Source organism: Nicotiana attenuata, unplaced genomic scaffold, assembly GCF_001879085.1.
Source record: "Nicotiana attenuata strain UT unplaced genomic scaffold, NIATTr2, whole genome shotgun sequence".
NCBI classification, from domain to species: domain Eukaryota; kingdom Viridiplantae; phylum Streptophyta; class Magnoliopsida; order Solanales; family Solanaceae; genus Nicotiana; species Nicotiana attenuata.
Genome location: NW_017671382.1, coordinates 113,188 through 137,986, shown reverse-complemented (window position 1 = coordinate 137,986; position 24,799 = coordinate 113,188). Strand labels below are relative to the sequence as shown.

Genomic DNA, 24,799 nt, shown 5'->3' with positions numbered 1-24,799 from the left:
GGGGGAAGTTATTTTTGCTTTAAAGCACTCGCCCTTCTTAGGGATTTACCCGTTGAAGGTGCTCATACGCCTGTATTTATAGTAAGAAACTCACTGAATATCTATAAATATTTAACTCTGAATTTCAGTTATTGCTGTAGTATTAACTTGAAGTTGTTATAGAAATCCCAAACTTCAAATTGTGAATCTGCCTCCGTGCGTAACGCTATTACTTTTTCACATAATGGAACAAGCACTTGGATTGTCATCACTGAAGAGGTAAGCAAATTTTTCTTCTTCAGTAGCATTAGGGGGAAGTTGTGCTTGTGGTACATTTTTAACCATACCAGCAGGTGCTCTTTTATCATAGGCCTGAGGTGCATGAGGATAATATACCACATTATAAGGTACATATGGCCAAAATTCTGCTCTTTTTCCTGTACTCTTTATTCTGTTCAATACTCTGTTTGGATCAACATATCCATTAACTGTCACTTTGCTTTGCTTTCTGTTTACTTCCACTGTTTTTACACCTGAAAATCCAATTTCCAAGAGCTCTTTAACACTTCACACATGTGAAATTAATACAATTTGGTTAAAACATACAAATATAATCTTAAAAATAAGAAAAAGGGACAGCGGTTCACTGAGCTCCGGCTATGCACGGAGTCCGGGGAAGGGCCGGATCATAAGGGTCTATTGTACGCAGCCTTACCCTACATTTCTGCAAGATGCTATTTCTACGGCTCGAACCTGTCACCTCTTGGTCACATGACGGTAACTTTACCGTTTATATCAAGGCTCCCCTTCAGATCTTAAAAGTAAGACAAGTAAATTCTTTGCAACAGGTTAGTTGCTCAAATTGACATAGATATAAAGAAAATCCTTAGAATATGAGTTTACATTATATACACTGTCAAAAAGAAATTGCACTATCAGTTCATCCAAAAGATATTACAGGTAAGTCTTCATAAAAAATGAGATGCGTAATCTTCAAAATAAGACAGATTATCTGCTACAACAAATAAAAATGACTTGATGGTGACATTTTTTAACACTGATACACTATTAGAGTATACATATATGTACTAAGTTTTCGTCTATTGTCACATAAGAGTTTACATTACAATGTGTTGGAACTAACAAAGTTAAATGTATTTTTTGCAGAGTTTTTATGAAGATGGTGAAAAGTGGTTTCTCTCAATTAAAAAGCAGCTATAACTTTACATGTGCTTCGTCTTAAAAAGGTAGATTCCGCAATACAGAATAAGTAACAGTTCATTAAAGATTACACAGTTGACTATTTCAAAGGAAAAAGTAACATTTCCATTGATATGCTTAATTAGTTTGCTTTTAAAAGAAATCTTTCATCCTTTTTTTCTTTGTTGACCATTATTCCATACAGGGGCGGAGGTAGTGTATTGTTTCTTCTACTTAGACCCCGTTTTATATTAAAAAATTTATTAAGTATGTATAAATATTTAATTGCGAATCCAGTAATTAAAAGAGTTATGACTTCCAGGTTCAAAATTCATAAACTTCAAATCCCGACTTCGCTGGTTTCATAGAGACATAGAAGCTTGTATCATTGAGAAAACTGCATTTTGAATTAACAAGAACTTTTGATAACTTAAAATATTGGAGTTAAGTGTGTGTTTTCTCTTGTATTTTCACTTTTTCCTATAATTAAAGAACAAAGCTTAAATTATATTTTGTGAAGAAGAATAGTCATTGTACGAACCTTTCATATACTTAACAGAATTCTTGACTCTTCTTTCACATCCATCACAGTCCATTTTCACTTTTATTTCAACCGTCTGCCAAAAAAATCACAACTTTTCAATAATACAAATATATAAAAGAAAAGAAAAGGCAAAGAGAAAAAAGCCTGAGGAAGTCTTCTTGAACATGTAAACTTGAAATTTAGCAAGCTTTAAATGAGTATATAAAGTGAAAAATTATAACCTGCATTGATTTCTTCTTGTTGTTTGTATTGGTTGTGATTGTAAAAAAGTTTACTATATGGTCCATGACGCCCATAATCTTCTAGTTTCCTCTCTTATGAGAAAAGCAAAGCAAAAGAAGAAAAAGAAACGAATATAGGAGAGATGTGGAGAGGAGGGACGAAGTTGGGTGAGTGATACTATGACACATTAATGATTGTTAGGGCGTGGTATTTATAGTAGGATTTTATCTATCTACGCACGAAGCATCCCGTATTCATATAGGATTCGAGGTAAGGGCCGTACCCAATGAGTGTGATATAGACAGCCTACCCTAATGCAAGCATTACAATTAGTAGCTGCTTTCATATTTCGAACCCGTGACTTATTAGTTACACGGAGATAACTTTACCGTTGTTCCAAGACTCCCCTTCTTAATTTGTATACATAGTATAAAGAATTTTTGTGCTATCTATTAATAGTATGTATTCTTGCAGTTTACCTACCTTATTTTAGGTACTATATGGTTTATTATATAGGTTATAATTATATAAATAAACAGTTTAAAGATTCTTGTACATCGTCGGTGAAGTTTAACCTGTAATAACATATTGGTTATCAGCTGACCAAATTACGGATTAATGTTTATCAAGAAATTTATAACCCGTAATTACTTAATAACTGACTTGATGACATAAATATTTTTGATACCTTGGGTATGTAAAACTTAAAATCTGATTATATATAGGTACTGCTTTTTGGGTGACGTAACAGTAATTCATTTAACTATGATCGTATATATTAAAATTAGATACTTTATAGTAAACTGTTCGTGAGATTGTACACTTTGGGTCTGATAAAATAGTGTCATATATTCTTTCTAAATACAGTTCCAGGACCCCTTTTAGAAAAAGATGTAATCAATGTTAATCCTTTTTTTGTTCCGGGACCACACAATTTTATTCAATAATCGATGTTCTTAAAAAATAATTATGATGACAGTTTTATCCAATATATAATGAACTTATGAAGAGTAAATAATTGATTAACATTTTTTGTTGGTGTTTCGTACTTCTATAATAATATAGATGGATAGATATGGATTAATACTAAAATTCATAATCATCGTCTTTCCTTTTCTTCTATAATTTTCATTCTCTTGAGGAATAAAAAAACAGTATCTCCCTTATAGCTTTAAAAAAATATAAATTAGCTAATATAATAAAAATTGCTCAAATGTGTAAAGAGATCAATTTCCCATTCCCACACCGATGTGGAGCTCAATACTTCCAGATAGCGCGAAAAATGAAATGAACAGAAAAAAAAAAATAAAGACAGAAAGCTTTTTGCTTGTGAATAAATTAAAGAAGAATCCCCGTGCTGAAATTACAGCGGCGGAACTAGAATTTTTCATTAAAAGGATCTCAAAATATATAAAAAAGTAAATTCACGAAAAAATTAAGAAATGTCAATATATAATATATATACATAAGCAATTCTTTTACCTAACTATACAATTATAATTTTCTTTACCTAACTATACTATATAATTTTTTGATGAAGGGGTGTCGTTTGCATATGGGACAGCCACTATCTGAAAGCGTAAATCAAATGGAATGGAAAAAATTCGTAACCCTTAATTTGTTGACTTAATAAGAAGAGAAGAGGCAGCTTTTTTGTGTCTTCTCCATATTGACACGTTTTGTTCACAGGCGGCAGAGGCACGATGGCTGCAGCCTGCAGATGCCTTCTTTGCCATGCATTGGACGTTTAAAAAGAATATATATGGACAGCTGATAATGCTAATTCCATAAGTTGAAAACTGTATAATTCCATATACATACTGGGACAGGTATATTCTAATACTTCTGATCTTTAGGTCCAGTCAACTTTGGTAAATAGCGGTGGTAAACTGGTGGATCGGATCGGATTTGGACGGGTCAAAAATGATATGGCAAAAACAAATAAAATATCCAACCCTCCCCTCCCCCACCCCCTCTATATTTAATATGGATAAAAAAATGAGTTAATTAACGGATAATTATTCTTTTTAACCACATTGCCAACACTATATATGGCTTCTTTCATAGCACACCCCATTCATTCCGCTCGCAAGAATCCATTTAAATACTAAATTAATTGTACCACAGTTCGGGGCGGAGCTACATTATTGGTTGCAGGTTCGGCCGAAGAGTTTTTGTTCAAACCCTATATTTGTACTACGAAATTCAATGAATATGTGTAAATTATTAATTTAGAATCCAATATAACTTAAAAGGATTTTAATCCCAAACCCAAAAGGTTCAAATCCTAGCTCCGCCTCTGACCACAGTGTTTACCTCGAAAATACGAGTAACAATTAAACTTGATTTATGGTTCTAAAGATATGTGATTTAGTTCAATACTAATTAATAACCAAGAAATCTGAAGTATAAATGAAGGAAATAAGTAAAATCAAACCAGTGTGCAAGCCAGTCTCGACCTCGAGCTAAGGTGGCCTCGAGGTGGAACAAGAACAGTAAAGTAAGAATAATAAGGTTAAAGGAAAATTCTGATAACTAATGAGCGAAAAAGTAACAGAGTGTATTCTTTTGCCAATGATTGATCTTCTTTACAAATGATTGGGGTCCCCTTTATATAGTAGGGGAACCCTAAATAAGGTACATTTTTATTTTCAGTAAGGAACTTATTGGGGCAGATGTCTAACCACCTAGTACGGATTCGTACTAACTCGTACAAATCTATTCCCAAATTTACGCCACGATCTTGGGGACGTGGCGAGAATCTTGCTCTTTCAGTTACGGGACCATAACGGTATTATCTCGAGGTCGGTCATACTTGGCCCCCGTGTTCATCGAGTACTTCAATCTTTGAAGCCTCCCATCGGGCTCGCTCATAGCCCGAGAACATCATTTCATGGCCTGCGAATCCTTTATCATACGCTTCATGGCCCAGGACATCATGGTCTTACGACGCTATTCCTAACTGTCCAAAGACAGCATTCATGGTCCAACGAGAATTTGCATCATGTTTGAATTTGCGCACAATATATGCTTGCATTGCTTATTTGCAGGTAAACCGGCGAGCAATGGCCATCCCGGCAGGAGCAATTCTGCTCCAGTGCCCACAGCCATATCAAACTTAACCATTCTCGTAAACCTATCACTCACCCGGCTCTAGATATTGCGTCCGCCCTTGAAAAGTCTCCATCGGCATACCCCGCCGACGGATCCTGAACTACGTACGACCTGATTCCTGTAAAACCAAGGATATGTAGGCAGCTCAGAATCCAGGGTGCGCCCTAAATCTTTTTCAAACTGTTTCGCTCGGTCAAAATTGGCCATCATTTCTTTACCCGAAAACTCTTTCATTCTTCCCAGGTAAAGAGGGGCAGTTGTTGATACCCAATTTTTCCCTATATATTTTTAATATGCAAAACACCTTCAAAATAGCATATATGTATACATAGCATGTCCAAGTGTTCTATTATTTTTTCCATAATTTTTAAAGGCTTAAATTGACTTATTTTCCCCTTTTTATCCATAAAATCCCCAATAATTATTTCTAAGATGATTATCTTGAGAATTCTTCTATTGGATTTTTATATTTATGCCAAAATATGCCTAAGGTAATTTCTACATATTTTTACAATTATATTTAGTATTTTTTTAAAGCTAAATTGTACATAATTACAATATTAGATATTTTAAGGTTTAATTATGTTTTATACTCATAAAATTTGATCCTACATTTTAAAATTGTTAATTATGTATTATAAAATACTTTAGTACTTTAAATTTATTTTCAGAAACTATTGGCTATTTTTTATAAATTAAAAAGGGAAAATTGGCTATTTTAATAACAGCCCCCTCTGTATTTCAATTATAGCCTAAATAAACCCCAATTCCGAACCCAATTATACCCACCGGACCAAGCCCAAACCCAATTTTATAACCCAACCCACCTACCACTCTCATCTCGACCGTTGATCTCCCAAATCAACGGTCCCCATTACCCTTACCATTTTTAAACCCAATCGACCCCCTAACCTAAATCATTTCTCACCAGTCCGCCGCCTTTGAATCCCCTCTCCTCTCCAATTCTCTCTGAAACCTAAAACTAACCCTAGCCACTGCCACCCTAATCCCATTCAATCCCCACTCAATCCATGGACTCCCATGGCTGTTTGAGCCGTATACCGCTCTCCTATGTCTCTTGGTGGCCCGCTTTTGTAATTTCATGGACAAATCTCAAAGAGATCCGGTCCAGTCCTTGCTCAACTTCTATCCATGGTCTTTTCCCGGCCATCTCTGGCCTTACGAGTCAGATCCATGGCTTTTCCGGCTAGATCGGTAACTTTCAAAGTTTTCTTACTTTTTCTGGGTTCTCCGAAACCCTAGCCTTATAGACCTTCGATTTTCTTTTAGATCTGTCTTAGATCTGTGTATATCACGAACCTCCTAGTGTTTTCTCAATGGTTTTTCCAATTTTTCAAAGTGACTCTTCGTCTTTAAAGATTAGGGTTTTCTTAATCTCTTTTAAAAGACTTCTCTTCTGATTTTCAGTATTGTCCTATGATTTTACTATGTTTAAATGGTTCGCTTATGTTTTTCTTCTACCTGGTTCATCGTGTGGAAAACCCTAAGTGTTTTGGTTCTATTCGGGGTACTGAAACTGTCTTTGTTTATTTGTTTATATGCTTGTTTTGATTGGGTTCTTTGTGGTTAGATCATTTTCCTTTGTTTGCCTTGACTGATTCAGAGTCCTTACCATTTTTCTTTTACTCGACTATTGTTAAAACCCTAATTTCCTAAAACTCTTCTCACCTGTTACTGAGAGTTTTTAAAAAAAAGATCTCTTTTACCTGTTGCTATGTGCTAGACTGTTTCCTTCGTTTCTGGTTCTGTGTAACTGCTTGATTTTGTTGACTACTATTCTTCGAGTAGGTTCTTTTACTACTGAGCCCTAGCCTACTCCTGTTACTGCGGTATGTTTACATGGTTTCTTCTTTTGCCAATATGTTTGGCCTTGCATGTTCATTCTTCTTCTCTATTTATATGGCGAAGTGCAGAATCATGATTCTTTCTTGATTGATCTTAATTTCCTTAAGTCACGACTAATTGCAAATATTTTCTTATAAACCCCTGGTTTCACTCATTTTGTTTAAATTGATTGATTCCCTTTATTTACTGTGATGTTTTACCTTGCTGAATTCTTTCCCAAAATTAAGCATATTTTGTACTTAGACTCAATTATTTACTCTATACTTTTTACTAGCCCTTATATGGTAAAATCAATCTTTCTCAAACTGATTCTCTTTCCTTAATTATCGCTGTAGTATCCGTTTGGGCTGTAACTCCTTGATTAAGGGGACGTACTTGTATTAATTGATTCTGATTGTGATTATTTCCATATTTGTGTTAAACTTTTTCTTGTTACCTTATTTTTCTACTCGTTTTTAAAGCTATAAATACCCTAATATTTTCATTAACAAGACACAAACAACTGAGTTCAAAATACACACTTACACATTCAAACTCTCTTTCTTTCTTTACTACTTGTGCTGCTGCTTTGTCTGGCCGGCTGAAAGCCAAGGCTAGATTGTGGAATTCTGATTGCTTTACTTTTTTTTCCTGCACTTTGCTTCTTCAACTGGTATGTCCGTAGTTTAAATTCTAAAACTCAAACCTATGTGTTCCCTTGTTGTCAATCACTGTCTCTTTCTGCAATGACTTAATGACTCATGCTGTTGCACTTTTGTTTGTTGCTTTACTCAGCATACTTAAAATTTTGCCCTTTTTTGTTTAAATGTAATTAGTATGTTTACTTGTTCCTGTTATGTCCTTCAACGAGCATGTCTCCTAATGTACTTGATTCATGACTAATTGTGTGTTTTAATTTGGTTCCTCTGTGTCCCCAACCCCTACTTCCCTAGTTGAAACTCCTGAAACTGTACTACTATTTGAACCTATTCTGCATGTGTTGCTGTTGCCCCTATCCCCTTTCCCTTTAAAAAAAATAGTTTTTCACTAAGCAATCCTTCTGCTGTTTTTACAAACTTATTTCAAACATGCTGTTTTCAAGATTGTTTTCCAACTCTACTCCTTTGAGTCTATATCAAGCACTTTCACTATACTCTTAGGTTATTAGGTTCTGCCCCTTTTGTGTGAGCCTTGCTTTGGAACCCTTGAGCTCCCTCTAAACTTGGATGCATGAAAGCTGGCCTTTTCTGCACTGCAACTCTGTCTTAGCCATAAAATCTGGGTGTGAGCACTGCCCGGGACCCCTTGAGGTCCTTAGGGAACTCTGACACACCCAGATATGAGGGAAAGCTGGAACAAGATTAGCATTTGAGGTGGTTTATTACGTAACTCATAGAGGAAGTCAGAATCAGGCTTCCTATAGTTGTAACCTCTTATTTTTCATTTCTGTTTATGTAATTCAATCACATGGTCTGTAATAATTTATAAACAAGTGTCACACCTCCTTTTTTCACTACACCTCCGGAACGGTATAATAAGGGAGTTATTTCCAACTTGAGGTGACAATCGAAACGGGATTTATTTCATTAAAAGATTCAGAGTTGCCACTTAGGAGATTTATGGTGTCCCAAGTCACCGGTTCAAAATCCTGAATCGAGGAAAGGGATGAATCTGTTTAACAGTCCGCGAACCAGAAATCCGGGTAAGGAATTCTGTTAACCCGGGAGAAGGTGTTAGGCACTCCCGAGTTCCGTGGTTCTAGCACGGTCGCTCAACTGTAATTATTTGGACTATTATCTGATTTTAATACGTTTTGAACCGATGTGCAAATTTTAGTTTAATTGCTTTTATTCATTTTTTAGAGAAAATTGCAGCGAACCACGTCACATAAATGCACCCGTGGTTTTTAACACATTTTAACATTGTTGAGATTCTGATTTGGGTCACATAAATGTGCACCCGAGTTTAGGAAAGTAGATTACTAAAATACGCGCCTAAAGCAACTACGCGTTTGCACTTTGCGAGGGCCATGGAATTTGCTAAATGGCATGTCTCGAATTCTAAGGTTGAGTTAAAGCTAATTAAAACAAGGGCCACACAATTGTATTTTATTTGGCGAGGCGCACCTCAATTCCACTTTTAAAAGATGTCCTAACTAAAATTCAGGAAGGCCATGAACTATTATTATCTATTATGGCCCTCCTCAAATTATTCTAAGGATCTTATTAATTGACAAGAAGTTATAGGGGATTCCCAATTGATTTCAACCCAAAAGTTTAAGCTAAATCTGTGATCATTAAAGTTGACAAGAAACGAACATGGACGGCATTTAATTACGGAAAGAGCCCAAACAGGCTGGAACTCGAGGTCCAATTGCAAAGCGTGGAGGCCAGCCTGGGGCACATCTGGGCCTACTCGTGAAGCCCAACTCGACAGTCTGCCGATTAGAAGGAGATCCAGCACAAATGGGCTAATGTTGATGGCCCAGTTTAAGGCCTCAGCGCCAACGTTTAAAGCAAACATGGTATTTATGGGCTTTTCCGCTTCCAGCGCAACACTGGTGAATTTGAGACACCATTACAACATAATATGAATTCCACCGGACTTTTATGCTAACAAAATGACTCCTAAACACTAACAAACTCTGCACAAAGTGTTAACCATTTAGCATTAACATTCGAAGGTCACAACCCCAATTAAATTCTGATTCAGCGCGTTTAAACCAAACCGTATAAACCAAACATTTCTACAAAAGACCAAGTGCAAAGAGGTGATTTTAAATCTGAAAATTACATGATTCAAACTCAAACCACTTAAAACTCCATGAATTTCAGAATGCCCATACATGAGAAAAGTAAAAACTGCATGCCAAAACTGAAGTTGCTAGACTATGCTTCAAGATTGAGGTGACTAATTTGCAGCTACCATGAAGCCTTCTATGATAACATTGAAGTAACCATCTAAACTACAAACTTAAATATGAAGGTAGAATACAGAAGATAACACTGAATCGAGCAGATGACATATTAGGTGACTTAGCATGGTTTAACTGTCCATTCAACAGATGCCATGACAATTATACAAACTAAATATATAAACTAAGCAGGAATTTAGAGATTTTAGAACAACAAAACACATAGGAAATTATGCCAAATCTTAATTCCTTGAATATCATTTTACAACTACATATAGATCAAAAGGCTTCAGCACTTCAGGAGCTATTTCAGTTGAGATAATACCTGGAATTTGAAGATAAAACAGAAATGAAGTATCAGCAAGCAGTATCCAGGATCAGCAACAGAGTCAGCCCAGAAATAACCAAAGAAAATCAATTTTGAAGCAGGTTCGAAACAACAGGACTCTCAAACAATGTTCAACAACCAAAACAACCCAAAATTGAACCAAAACCCTTGCAAACCAACCAAAGTACCTCAACCTAGACTTGATTCTAACTCATCTCCTTTACTAGCTACCCAGGAATTATTTCAGTTCTTAGATCTCCCAATGAAACAATGTTTTTTTGAAGTTTTTGCCGTCTGGATTTTTCAGAATTTTTTCAGCTCTTAAGGTCTGCCTTCAAAGGCAAGAAAACATGCCTTTATAGGCAAGGCAAGTAGGGCAGCCTTAGGTTCTCATTTTTACACTTTAACCCTTTTTTGAATTCTTGTTTTAGCTTAGGTGTCCTCCAATTACTGATTTGTTACCCAAGTTAACCTATCATACTTTTGAAATTCAATAAAAAACCCCTACTAGAAGCTTCCTATTTCTGTTGCTAAAGATTCCCCCACCTAGAGTCCCTAAATTACCCTTCAACACCCCTGAATTTTACTTTGAGAACCAGACCAAGAGGGGTCAATGTTTGACCCAGCAAACTAAACCAAATTGGGTGGGCTGCTCTTTGCCAAATGGATCAGAGATAGCCCAAAGCCCAAACAAGCACTTATCCAATTGAAAAGAAGAATCAGCAGGCCCAGATATTATGAAATGATTTCAACTATAATCCTAATTTAATCACTGATTAATTCACAGCTAGGTAAAGAATTAACTAATTAATAAACTAGTTAAGCTAAAGAACTAACAAAAGGAAATCAGAGATTTAACTCTAAAACTAAACAAACAGGCACACAAGGTTAATGAACCAGTTTCAAGGGTTGAAAAGAAAATTAAGAACGACCAGAATTAAATACCAAACCCAAATTAGTCTAAAGGAGGGAAAACCAAACCTAAATTTATTCACAGAAGATAAAACTTAATCAAGGCAAACGGAAAAGAAAGGAAGAAGATCAAAAGATAAAACTAACAGAAAGAAGAACTTACAAGCAAACTCGAAATCCAAACTGAGCACTGGTTCGACCCAAAACAGTGGCGAACATTTGTTCTTGGAGATCAAACGGCGTCACTATTTCGTGCCAAAACCATACTGAAACGACCCGAAAATTGTAGAAACTACTTGCATGCATGACTCCGTTTTTAGGCTCTTAGGGATCGATTTTTTGATTTGAAATTCGAGGAGTTACAGAGATGTTCGAAGGAATCTAAATGAGGATTTGGATTGGGGGAGAGAAGGGGGTTCAAGGGTGTGATTTTGGTGGAAGTTAGAGAGGTTAGGGTTTTTTACTCAGATCTTCATTTGAAGATTCGAACATTTCGGGTCTGATTTGAGGGAAAAGGGGTGTGGATTTGTGATGTGGAGGTGGAGGAGAGCCTATGTTGTGACTTTGGTGGGACACGGAGGTGGCGCCGCTACCAATGGCGGTGGGGATTTGATGGCGGCTCTAGGGTTTCTGGTAGTTGAAGTCTCTGAAAGAGACGATGAAGGGGGGGGGGGGGGTTAAGGGGTCTTCGGATAGTTTTATATGAAGGGACCCCCAGTTCATAGCCGTTGGATATGGAAAACCTCGATGGCCAGGATTTGTTTTTAACTAAACGGCATCGTTTTGTGGGTCTAGGAGACGGATGGATTTGGGCCGGTTTAGGGGTGATTGGGGCGGGTTTAAGGGGTAGTTGATTGGGCTGGGGGAATTGATTCACTGGACTAGCCCAAATAACTTGACTTCTATTGAAGACTTCAATTTCTTTTTATTTTCTTTTCCTTTTTCTTTTCAAATTAAAACTAGAATCCTAAATTTAAATATCAAACCAAATTAATTGAACAAAAAACTAATTAAACCTAACTAATTACCACAATTAATCATTTAAAGAAAAACTAACTCACAAATCACAAATTAAAATTAAAAGGTGCAAGATGACTACTTTTGTGATTTTCCTTTTTTCTTTTTTATAAACTAACCTAATTACTCAATTAATCCTAAAATGCTAAACTAAATCCTAAATGCAAATGCACATATTTTTGTATTTTGCATTAATTAAACAAGAAATAAAAATGCACAGACAAATGCAAACAATTAACACAAAATGCCACGAAAACTCGTAAAATTGCAAACAATGAAAAGAGATTTATTTTGTTTTGAAATTATGGGAGTAATTCATATAGGGAAAAAATCACGTGCTCACAGTTGCCCCTCTTTGCTCGGAAACCCGAAGAGTTTTCGTGCAAAGATAAGTGAGCGGATACGAGCGATTTTTGCCCTTTTGAATACTCCGTGGGAAGCATTTTGAAAGTTTTGACCGCACCCTGCTTCTGAGGTTGCCTACATATCCTTGGCTAAAAAGGAATCAGGTCAGTGTAGTTCAGGAAGGTCTGGTAGCTGGGACTACCATGAAGCTGTGGTTTCACAGTTGCTGCTGCTGCCACTACTTACTGAACCCCCTTATTACGCCATGTCAAAAGTAAAGAAGAAGCTAGGCTAAACTATGGTCTATGAATTACAAAACCTATCTACCTCTTCAAACTTGATCTGCAGCTCTTGTTGTCATGCTGACTTGTATTCTTTCGGTGAAATTCTTCTGTTGTCGACTTGAATTATAATCTGAGATGTTTTCCCTTTCTTCAGGTGGATGCCTGATTGTCAAAACTTGAACTACATTCTGAGATGCTTTCCTTTTCTCCAAGCGGACGCCTGACCGCTGAACTGTATTTTGAGATGTTGCCCCTTTCTCCAGGTGGACTCCTGACTGCTGAACTTGAGTAATATTCCCATGCTTTCCAGGCGGGCTCCTGACTGCTGACTTGAAATGTATTCCCTGCTCTCCAGGCGGCTTCTGACTGCTGAACTTGAAATGTGCTCCCTTGTTCTCCAGGTGGGCTCCCGGCTGCTGACTTTGAAATGTGCTCCCTTGTTCTCCAGGCAGGCTCCTGACTGCTGGCTTGAAATGTATTCCCTTGTTCTCCAGGCGGTCTCTTGACAGCTACACTTGAAATGTGCTCCCTTGTTCTCCAGGCGGGCTCCTGACTGCTGACTTGAATGTATTCCCTTGTTCTCCAGGCGAGCTCCTAATTTCAACAAAATAGACAAAAATAAAGAAAATTTTCTGCCCCAGTTTGGTAGGTGGGCTCATACATGAGGGTTGATCGAATCATATTGCCAAGTAACAATCAGAACTTAAAAGCTAAAACTTGAATTGTACTCCCTTGTTCTCCAGGCGGGCTCCTGACTGCAAAATTTGAAATATGCTCCCTTGTTCTCCAGGCGGGCTCCTGACTGCTAAACTTGAATGTATTTCCTTGTTCTTCAGGCGGGCCCCTGACTGCTGACTTGAAATGTGCTCCCTTGTTCTCCAGGCGGGGTCCTGACTGCTCACTTGAAATGTGCTCCCTTGTTCTCCAGGCGGGCTCCTGATTGCTGACTTGAAATGTGCTCCCTTGTTCTCCAGGCAGGCTCCTGACTGCTAAACTTGAATGTATTCCCTTGTTCTTCAGGCGGGCTCCTGACTGCTAAACTTGAATGTATTCCCTTGTTCTCCAGGCGGGCTCCTGACTTCAACAAAACAGACAAAACAAAGAAAATTTTCTGCCCCACTTTGGTGGCTGGGCACATATGTGATTGTACACTACATCATGTTACCAAATATTAGCAAGAATTTGAAAGCTAAAACTTGAATTGTACTCCCTTGTTCTCCAGGCGGGCTCCTAACTGCTAAATTTAAAATGTGCTCCCTTGTTATCCAGGCGGGCTCCTGACTGCTAAACTTGAATGTATTCCCTTGTTCTCCAGGCAGGCTCCTGATTGCTGACTTGAATGTATTCCCTTGTTCTCCAGGCGGGCTCCTGATTACTGACTTGAAATGTATTCCCTTGTTCTCAAGGCGGGCTCCTGATTGCTGAACTTGAAATGTGCTCCCTTATTCTCCAGGCGGGCTCCTGATTGCTAAACTTGAATGTATTCCCTTGTTCTCCAGGCGGGCTCCTGACTTCAACAAAACAGACAAAACAAAGAAAATTTCCTGCCCCAGTTTGGTGGCTGGGCACATATGTGAGTGTTAAACTGAATCATTCTACCAACTAACATTAGGAATTTGGAAGCTAAGGCCTATTATCCAGGGAGGTCCTGACAACTCTTAATTGAATTACAATTATAGATCTAAGCTGTATCTTCTAAAGGTATTACTTCCGCTAAATCCTGTTATCTAAGAGGGTCTTAAACTGCATCCTATTATCCAGGAAGGTCCTGACAGTCAAAAATCAAGTCTCATCTTAAGAGTGACAATTTTACGGCTAAATTATATTACCCTACAACAGCACTTACACTACATCTTGTTATCTAATGGAAATCTTAAAGCTAAGTCCCACTATCCAGAAGGGTCCTGAAAACTCCTAATTGAATCCTATCTTAAACATGAAAACTTTGAAACCAACTTATATTCCTTGGGGTACATTTATGCTAAATTATGCTACTCATGATTGTTTTGAAATTTAAACTAGGTCCCATTTTCCAGGAGGGTCCTGAAAGTTTACGATCAAACCTGTTTGGTGCTTGCTCTTCCCCTACGGAGAGTTCCTCTGAAACAAACAAAATTTCCTGCCCCTGTTTCAATCAAAGAAAGATCTTGTCAGTTTAAAATGGTGGTTAGTTGATGGCATTCTTGCTGAAGATGTCTCCACTGCCGTGTTTTGCTTTGACCTGCTTCCCCAAACTGGCCCTGAACCACTTGACTTTTTGACTGACTTTTAAACCTCATGACCTTGATGACCGAAGTGTTCCATACCCAAACCGTTGTTTTACCTCTTTGACCCCTTTTCTCTGAACCTTTGCATCTCCCATGAAATTACCAATTCATTCCACCGGTAAAACTTTCGGTGACTCCCTATATCCCACTTTACATCCTATTGTCTTTGGTATGTTCCGACCACACTGTGCTTTGCAATTTTGGAATCTGGTAGTGAGCTTTGACATCCTTTCTTATTTTCTTTGAACAAGACTAACATTGAAACATCTTAGAGAAACAAAACCTCGAAAGAAATGAAATGCAATGACCTTGAGAGTTAAGGATAAGGAAAATCCAAAACCGGACAACTTGCTAAAAGAAAAAAAGGAAAAAGAGACTTATCTGAGTAGAACAGCTGGTACCATTGATCATGACATGCATTTTGGACTAATCGGCCCAATCCGTCCAAACAATCAACTTTTAGTTGCCATACTTTGTTGCCCCGGAATTCCATAACCTGATTTCTTCACCCAAACCCTAACCTTGTTCATCCTGCGGTGTCCTGAACGGTTTTCACCCACAGACCTCTCTCATTTGTTCATCTCTCAACTCACTTTTGCCTTAAGGTGCTCGTGAGGGTTTTCACCAATAAGACTCTCTCATTTTTATTTCTCTCAACTCCCGTCGCCTTACGGTGCCCGTGAGGGTTTTCACCAATAAGACTCTCTCATTTTTTATTTCTNCTCTCATTTTTATTATTTTCCTGCTTGGACCAGAGTGTTGCCCCTGAAATGAATTACCTCTATCTGCTCGACTTGGCATTTCCCAAAGACTGATCAGAAGGTCTTTCTTTGGACCGTAATATGGGCTTTTGGACAGGGTTAGAAAGAAAGGGTATCAAAGGCTCAAAACAATTCAAATGGGTTTAAAAATTACAACTTTCGGAAACAGATCTCTTACAACAACCACAACTTCTGCCCCAATTTCTTTGCTTGGGGACTTTTGGATTTTTATTTTGATGGGACCGAACCATGAGGCTGCCTACATATCCTTAAAAGGAATCAGGTCGAACGTAGTTCATGTCATAAAAATTACTTTGTTGTTGTGATTTTTCCTTTCTTTTTCTTCCATTTTCTCTTCTTTTCTTTTCTTTCTTCCTTTTCCTTTTTGTTGTTTCTTGTTTCCTTTTCTTTTCTTTTTCCTCTCTTTGTTGTTTTTTTCTTTCTTTTTCTTCTCTTTTTTTCTTTTTTTTCTTTTCTCCTTCCTTTTTCCTTCTCATTTTTCTCTTCTCTCTTTTCCTTTACTTATCCTTTACGCCTGCGTTTCTGAACTTTGCTCCTGATTCCAAAAGAGGGGTATGAAAGGAAATAAACAAGGCTCAAAGGGGGTAACAAAGGATAAAGTATTTAGATAGCAGAACAAAATGCCTTCGTCATTCCAATCTTCAAACATGCCAAGTACAAACAAATACAATTAAAACAAAGAAAATCATACATAATATCTCTTACCGCATCGTAATTGATGGCCATTTCAACACACTTGCCTTCTATGTCTGTCAAATACAAAGCGTCATTGGACAACACTCTCGTCAAGATGAACGGCCCCTGCCAGTTTGGGGCGAACTTGCCTTTGGCCTCAGCCTGATGTGGAAGAATACGTCTCAACACTTGCTGACCCACTTCGAACTTTCGTGGACGCACCTTCTTATTATATGCTCTTGCCATTCTCTGTTGATACAATTGACCATGACATACTGCTGCCAATCTTTTCTCATCGATCAAACTCAATTGCTCCAAGAGGGTTTTGACCCATTCGTCATCATCAATTTCAGCTTCTGCGACAATCTGAAGGGATGGGATTTCCACTTCTGCGGGTATCTGCCTCGGTGCCATACACCAACAAATAAGGAGTTGCCCCTACTGAGGTACGAACAGTAGTACGATAACCCAGCAATGCAAAAGGCAACTTTTCATGCCACTGTCTAGAGCTCTCCACCATTTTCCGCAGTATCTTCTTCATATTCTTGTTGGCCGCCTCAACTGCTCCGTTTGCCTTGGGGCGGTAAGGGGTGGAATTGCGATGTGTAATCTTGAATTGCTGATATACCTCTTTCATCAGATGACTATTAAGAATAGCCCCATTGTCGGTAATGATCACCTTTGGTATCCCAAACCGACAAATGATATTTGAGTGCACAAAGTCAACCACCGCTTTCTTGGTCACATACTTGAACTTTTTAGACTCAACCCACTTGGTGAAATAATCAATGGCAACCAGAATGAACCTGTGCCCATTTGATGTTGCTGGCTCAATTGGCCCAATGACATCCATGCCCCACACAACAAAAGGCCATGGTGCAGACATTGTGTGCAATTCCGATGGTGGAGAATGAATCAAATCTCCATACACTTGACATTGATGACACTTGCGCACAAAACTGATACAATCTCGTTCCATAGTAAGCCAATAATAGCCTGCTCGGAGAATCTTCTTTGCCAACACGTACCCACTCATATGTGGTCCACAAACTCCTGATGTACTTCGGTCATAATAGTTGTGGCCTGTCTAGCATCTACGCATCTCAACAAACCAAGATCTGGAGTTCTTTTGTACAACACCCCTCCACTGAAGAAGAATCCGCTTGCCAATCGTCGAATTGTTCTCTTTTGTTCACCTGTGGCCTGTACTGGGTATACCCCCAACCTGAGATATTCTCTGATATCGTGTAACCACGGCTCACCATCAAGTTCCTCTTCTACCATATTACAGTAAGCATGCTGATCGCGAACCTGAATCTGCAAAGGGTCCACATAAGCCTTATCTGGATGATGCAACATTGATGCTAAAGTAGCCAAAGCATCGGCAACTTCATTATGAATCCTTGGAATATGCCTGAACTCTATTGATTGAACTGTTGACAAAGATCATGCAAACATTATCGGTACGGTATAAGCTTCAAATCTCGTATTTCCCATTCTCCCTGAATTTGGTGTACCAGAAGGTCCGAGTCTTTTATGACCAAGACTTCCCGGACATCCATGTCTATAGCCAGCCTCAAACCCAAAATACATGCCTCATACTCGGCTATGTTGTTAGTGCAATAGAAACGAAGCTGAGCCGTAACAGGGTAGTGTTGCCCTATTTCAGAAATAAGTACCGCTCCTGTTCCCACGCCTTTCATATTAGCCGCCCCATCAAAGAAGAGTTTCCATTGAAAGATGTACTTCAACGGATCCAACCGAGAGATGAGGTAAGTGGTATACATTGACAAGTAATGTTTCAACTTCTATGCTACCCAAGTTAGGGCGCAACACGTCCTCTCAAGCTGAGTGTACTTAACCTCGTAAGCTATGAACTTCTTGCTGAGGTAGTATATGGCCTGCTCTTTCCTGCCGGTGATGTCATGCTGACCTAACACACATCCAAAAGAATTGTCCAAAACTGTCAAATACAGAATCAAAGGCCTCCATGGCTCTGGCGGGACTAACACCGGTGGGTTTGACAAATACCCCTTTTCTTATCAAAAGCCTCTTGACATTCGCCTGTCCACTTGACCGCAACATCCTTCTTTAACATCTTGAAGATAGGCTCGCACATTGTCGTGAGCTGAGCAATGAACCTACTGATATAATTCAATCTCCCTAACAGACTCATCACCTCAGTCTTGTTCTTCAAAGGTGCCAATTCTTGGATGGCTTTGATTTTTGATGGGTCTAATTCAATACCTCGACGGCTGACTATAAATCCCAATAATTTTCCAGAGGGGACACCGAAAGCGCATTTTGCAGGATTTAGCTTGAGATTGTACCTGCGAAGCCTTTGGAAGAACTTTCTCAGATCCCTGACATGGTCAGATTGCCTCCTGGTCTTTACAATTACATCATCCACATATACTTCGATCTCCCTGTGTATCATGTCGTGGAATATGGTTGTCATCGCTCTCATGTAGGTTGCCCCAGCATTTTTCAAACCAAATGGCATGACCCTGTAGCAGTACGTACCCCATGGCGTAATGAATGCCGTCTTTTCTACATCTTCCTCATCCATCAAGATCTGGTGATAGCCCGCATAACAGTCCACAAAAGAACCAATCTCATGTTTGGCACAATTATCAATCAATATGTGGATGTTTGGTAATGGGGAGTTATCCTTCGGACTTGCCTTGTTGAGATCACGGTAATCCACGCACACCCTGGTCTTACCATCTTTCTTTGGTACATGCACAACATTGGCTAACCAGGTGGGATACCGCGTGACCCGAATGACTTTTGCATCAAACTGCTTGGTGACCTCTTCTTTGATTTTCACACTCATATCAGTTTTAAATTTCCTCAGCTTCTGCTTGACAGGGGGAATGCCGGGTCAGTGGCCAATTTGTGGACCACCAAGTCAGTGCTTAGACCTGGCATGTCGTCATATGACCATGCAAAAATATCTTTGTACTCAAACAGTGCTTGAATTATCTCCTCTCTGAGCTGTGGTTCAAGATGGACACTTCTTTTAGTTTTCCGGACATTATCTTGATCCCCTAAGTTGATTGCTTCTGTATCATTCAGGTTAGGTTTAGGTTTTTCTTCAAAATGGCTTAATTCTTTACTGATTTCCTCAAAGGCTTCCTCATCATCATATTCTATTTCATCATCACACTCAATTTCTTGTATTATTATTTCAGAATTAGATTGGAATTTAAGATTGGGCCAGAGATTCCTCATGCATGTCATGTCATTGAAACCAGCATGAAAAGGACTGTACAAGAAAGAAAAGAAAAACAAAAATGAAAACTATCAGGAATAAGAAAAAAAGGGAAATTGCATTTCATTGCAATTTAAAGATAACAAGGTTTAACTCATCCAAACGGACGTAACATAGAATCTGAATTACAACTTTGGAAATAATCCAGATTAAACTGAAAGAAAAATCAAAGCCGACTACCAAGACTCCCTCCGAGTAGGAAGAGGAGTAGCTTCCCAATTGTTGATCTTTGCACAGGGACCCACAAATTGCACATCCGCCTTGCTTGATCCCTATCCAGCTTCCACCATATTCACCTCGTCGAACAGCTTTTCAAACCTTTCAAGCAACTCTTTATCAGGACCAACCACAGAACCGGGCATTGTTGTTGCTGGACGCTTCTTAGTACCAGGCCTGACAAAGGAACGGGAAAGACGGGGGACAGGCTTTGGAAGAACCCATGATTTCTTTTTCAACTTCCTGGCTCGCCTTATGTCTGCAGCTGTAGGCTTGAACCCCAAACCAAAAGTATCCAAGTTTTTGGGAAGAGACACCGGCTGCACGATACCTTGAAGCGACGCACCCAAACCCTTGCCAGGTATGAAGCCATTCTTCAACATCTCAGAAGCTACCATGACTGATGCAGCTGCGACTTTCAGAACTGGAACACACTCCCCTTCTGGGATCTTTTCAACTAAAACTGCGTCAAAAACCTGATAGACCCACGGCCCCTTGTCGTCTTTAACTTCGATGAAAGGTATAATGGCATCATCCTGGGCACACAAACCATCCTCGCCGTGCACTACAATTTCCTATCTGTCCCATTCAAATTTAACCATCTGGTACAGGGTAGATGGCACTGCCTTGGCGGCATGAATCCAGGGTTGTCCTAGCAAAAGATTGTAAGAAACCGCCACATCGAGCACCTGGAATTCCATAGTAAATTCGACTGGTCCTATTGTCAGCTCCAGCACTATGTCTCCGACTGAATCTTTCCCTCCACCATCGAACCCCCGAACGCAAATATTGTTCTTGTGAATTCATTCAGTGTCCACTTTCAATTTGTCTAGGGTGGAGAGAGGGCAAATGTTGGCGCTGGACCCATTATCAATTAGTACCCGGGTAACCACGGAATCTTCACACTTCACCGTAAGGTAAAGGGCTCTGTTATGCCCGGTACCCTCCAAGGGCAATTCATCATCAGAAAAGGTGACTCTATTCACCTCAAAAATCTTGTTTGCTATCTTTTCCAGATGGTTTACAGAGATCTTGTCCGAAACGTGGGCCTCATTCAAGATTTTCATCAATGCCCGGCGGTGCTCGTCCGAATGGATTAACAATGAGAGCAACGAAATCTGGGCAGGGGTCTTCCTTAACTGCTCTACAATAGAATAGTCCTGCATTTTCATCTTCCTCAAGAACTCCTCTGCCTCTTCTTTGGTCACAGCTTTCTTCACTAACACTGGGTTTTCTTTGGCGGTTTTAGCTTTTCTTAGCTCCTCGGGGGCAAAGCATCTCCCTGAGCGGGTCAGACCATGGGTCTCACAGACATCTTCTTTAACCTTTTTCCCTTTGTAAAGCACTGTCATTCGGCCATAATTCCAAGGGACGGCCTTGCTGTTGACTATTGGTAGCTGAGTCACTGGTTTGATAATAACAGGCTCTGTGCGAGCACCTTCCACAACTACAACGGGCTTGGTAGCTGCCCCTGGCACTACCACTTTTGCTTTTTCCTGTTTCAATACAACACTGCTTGCAGACTCCTTCTGAACCAACACAACTGGTTTACTATCTCTCTCTTTCAACTTGATCAACGACTTCCCACTAGTTGACTTCTCACTTGGCCTGACTTCACTGGATCTGATCATCATTACAGTTTGCGAGGGCTTTTTAGGCTCCTCTCCTTTTTGCACTATCTCAATCATATTGGTCTCATGATGGGCCGGGAGCGGATTCTTGTTGATGTTGGGCGTCTCCGGGGCTTGAACCCCAATTCTACGGGTATCAATGAGCTCTTGAATAGCTGTTTTCAATTTCCAACATTTCTCTGTGTCATGCCCCGAGGCCCCTGAACAATATTCACAACTCACCGAGTGGTCAAGATTTCTCAGAAGGGGATTCGGCAACTAGGCTCAATCGGATTCAACATGCCCAACTGTCTCAACCTATGGAATAGGCTGGTATATGATTCTCCCAATGGAGTGAAAGTCTTCTGCTTCTGCACCCTCTCATTCTTGACGGTTTGATTTGGTCGAAAACTTGCTGCAGGGGAATTTCTGTGGGCTCTTGGTGGTGGATAGGTATTTTGGGGAGGTGGGTAAGTATTCTGTTGGGTTGGCGCACGCCATTGTGCGTGGGCTGGAGGTTGAGTGTATGTCTAAGCATGATGGATAGAGAAGTGGGGATCTGGAGGTGGGTAGTAGTGTTGTGGTGGGCTATATGGAGTGTGGGGGTAAGTTTGGGGGTGGGGTCGAGGCTGGTTATAGTAAGGTGATGGGCCCCTGGACAAAGCTCTTGACTCAATTGTTGCAACGTCCCCTTTCTTCTTCTTTCCCAATACACCTCCAGTGCCACTTTGAACGGCCTGGGTGGTCGCCTTGATTGCTGAATAACTCATGATTTTGTTAGATTTGAGTCCTTCTTCTACCATGCTTCCCATTTTTACCACTGCATTAAAGGATTTTCCTACTGCTGACACCAAATGACCGAAATAAGTGGGCTCTAAGGCCTGCAAGAAATAGTCAACCATTTCACTTTCTTTCATCGGAGGGTCAACCCTCACTGCTTGCTCTCTCCAACGGAAGTCGTATTCTCGAAGCTCTCCCTGGCTTCTTCTCACATCTTCGGTCATATGACAAAGCGCGTCTGGAACAATTTCAAGATTGTACTGAAAATGGGCATGCGAAGGCTTGGGGCCAGATCGTCCCATGTGTCGTACCACCGCCATGATCTCTGCCGAGCGTGTACCATGTCCAAAGCTCGAGCCACTTTAAACTTTGACGAAGCACGCCATCAGTAGGTTCGTCTCTCCCACCTGCTCCTCTCATTCTTGCTACAAAAAACTCTCACGCTGTGGCACTGGATCACCGTATGCTCGTCATATTAAATTCAAACTAGGGCAACTTGAACCTGTGGTAATTGACAATCTGGGGAACAGACACAGTCTTTATACGCCAACGGCTTACTTGACCACATAGCCCTTGCATATATTCCTGAAGATTGCCTCCAGATTTTGACTTTACCTAATCAATTTCTCCTGCTCGGGATTCTTAGGAGGGCTTCTCAGTTTCTGCCGAGAGATCAAAATGAGGAGTGTAAGAACATGGTTCTGGTGCTTTAAAGGTCGGTTCTGGGGGGTAATAATGATTGTCTTGAGTCTGGAACAGAGGCTCACTGGAAGATCGATGTAATGCAGCAGGTGGAGGTGCCACAAAAATAGGAGTGATTGGTGGAGGAGGGTATGGGGCTTGTTTGGGTGGTGGAGCTGGTGGTGTTTGGGAGGTAGTGCCATAGCATTGTTGGTAGGTGGGAAAGGCCGGGGATGAATTCACAGTAGGAGGGTCCTGAGGTTGAGCCAATGGGGGGATATAAGCAGGTTTGGCAGGATAAACAGATGATGGGTGCCATTTCAGCCATTTGCTGCTTTAGCTTATACATCTATTCTTTCATCGCATTAACATCCAGTTCTTCCACCTCTTTTGACGGGTCGGCAATACTCGCCTCTAGTTCTTGGTTGGCCATGTTCAGCTTGTCCTTTGACCGGGTGTTGTAGGAATGAGGCGCCAGAATACCAATTAACTAACCACCTGCCTGGACTCAATACATCAACAACAACTTTGTTAGTGGTTAGGGCTTTAACATATTGGTAACCGCACATTTGGGGAATGAATGCACCTATGTAGTTAACCATTTCTATTATGCATTTGATCGGTTGCTTGCGTCATCCCGGCTTTCCTTATTTCCATTGGCAACTTCTGTTTCTTTTCTTTCCTTCTTTTCTTTCCTCATTCTTTTCATTCTTGCCTTTGCTTTCACACTGTTTTTGTTCTCTCATTCCTCCCTCTTGTTTTGCCATTGTTTCCTTCACTCAGCTTCATATTTTCGCTCTTTTTCTTTTCATTTTCTCTCTTGTTTACCCTCTTTTCTTCTTTTGTCTTTCCCTTCTTGTTTTTCCTCTCTCTCTTTTTCTTTTTGTATTTGGTTACGGTCGAATCCTACGGAGATTGCCTACGTATCATGACCCCGCATGAATCAGACCAAGCGTAGTTCTTGGAGATATAAACGAAAAATAAATAACAAAAATATTTTGGGATTTTCAATTTTTTCATAAAAAGCAAATACTTTGATTACAATGACTCGAAAAACTCAAGACTCAAAAACAACTAACAGACTCTGAAAATACAGACTCGAAGAACTAACAGACTCGAACTTAACTGACAGACTTCAAAAGCAAAGAAGTACAAACTCAACAATCACAAATACATTAACGCCTCAAGAACTCCTGGCCCGCGGGGCATCATTCGGCCTCGCCGCGGGCCTATATGCAAGATCCCCTTGGAGCCTCTCTAAATCACTCATGATTTTCCGAACAAATGTCATCACGACCTCAAAGAAAGTGGTACGAGTCATATCCTCACATGCTTGTCACTTCACAACAATATAATCGGCAATGGCCCTGATCCTCTCTCTGATCCTGCCCTTTTCCTGAAGTAGACACCCGACTTGCTGATTACAGGCTTCTAATACCTGAGTGTCGTGGAGATGTTGATTTTTCAGCTGTTGCACCTCTTCCTCCATCTGAGCCATAAGATCATAACATTGTTCCCTTTCCTTGGCTTGTTTGATCATTTTGTCCTTGACAGTGATCACCCTTTTCTTTAACCCCGCAACCTCATTTTCGTATTGCTCTTTTAATTGTCTAACCAGGCGTGCTCTTTCTTCCGCATTCTTAGCCAATGTGTTCGAGCCCTGGCCAATTCATTCCCCGCTTTGTTCAAATCAAAACCATAATCATCCACCTTCTGCCTGAGGTTCTTTATGAGCTTTTCATCCTTTACACTCCTGGCGGGATTTTCGGCTGCTATTTTCATCTCTCGAATTTGAGCTCGAAGGGCTTCA

General features: G+C 39.9%; 1 protein-coding gene across 1 annotated transcript; it reads right to left on the bottom strand.

The window, feature by feature from the left end:
- Positions 1–11: 11 nt before the first annotated feature.
- Positions 12–2,144, bottom strand: LOC109207954 (heavy metal-associated isoprenylated plant protein 21-like). Its single transcript, XM_019370955.1, has 3 exons — positions 1,945–2,144; positions 1,721–1,796; positions 12–512 (listed from the first exon to the last, which is right to left on the bottom strand). Exons 1-3 carry the CDS (start codon positions 2,017–2,019, stop codon positions 217–219), a joined length of 447 nt encoding a protein of 148 aa, XP_019226500.1. The 5' UTR covers positions 2,020–2,144; the 3' UTR covers positions 12–216.
- Positions 2,145–24,799: the final 22,655 nt, after the last annotated feature.

Coding starts and splice junctions, on each gene's coding strand:
- LOC109207954 (XM_019370955.1), bottom strand. CDS start 2,019: ATGGGCGTCATGGACCATATAGTAAACTTTTTTACAATCACAACCAAT. Junction 1,797..1,944: donor ACAAGAAGAAATCAATGCAG/GTTATAATTTTT, acceptor TTTTTTTGGCAG/ACGGTTGAAATAAAAGTGAA. Junction 513..1,720: donor TTCTGTTAAGTATATGAAAG/GTTCGTACAATG, acceptor TTGGATTTTCAG/GTGTAAAAACAGTGGAAGTA.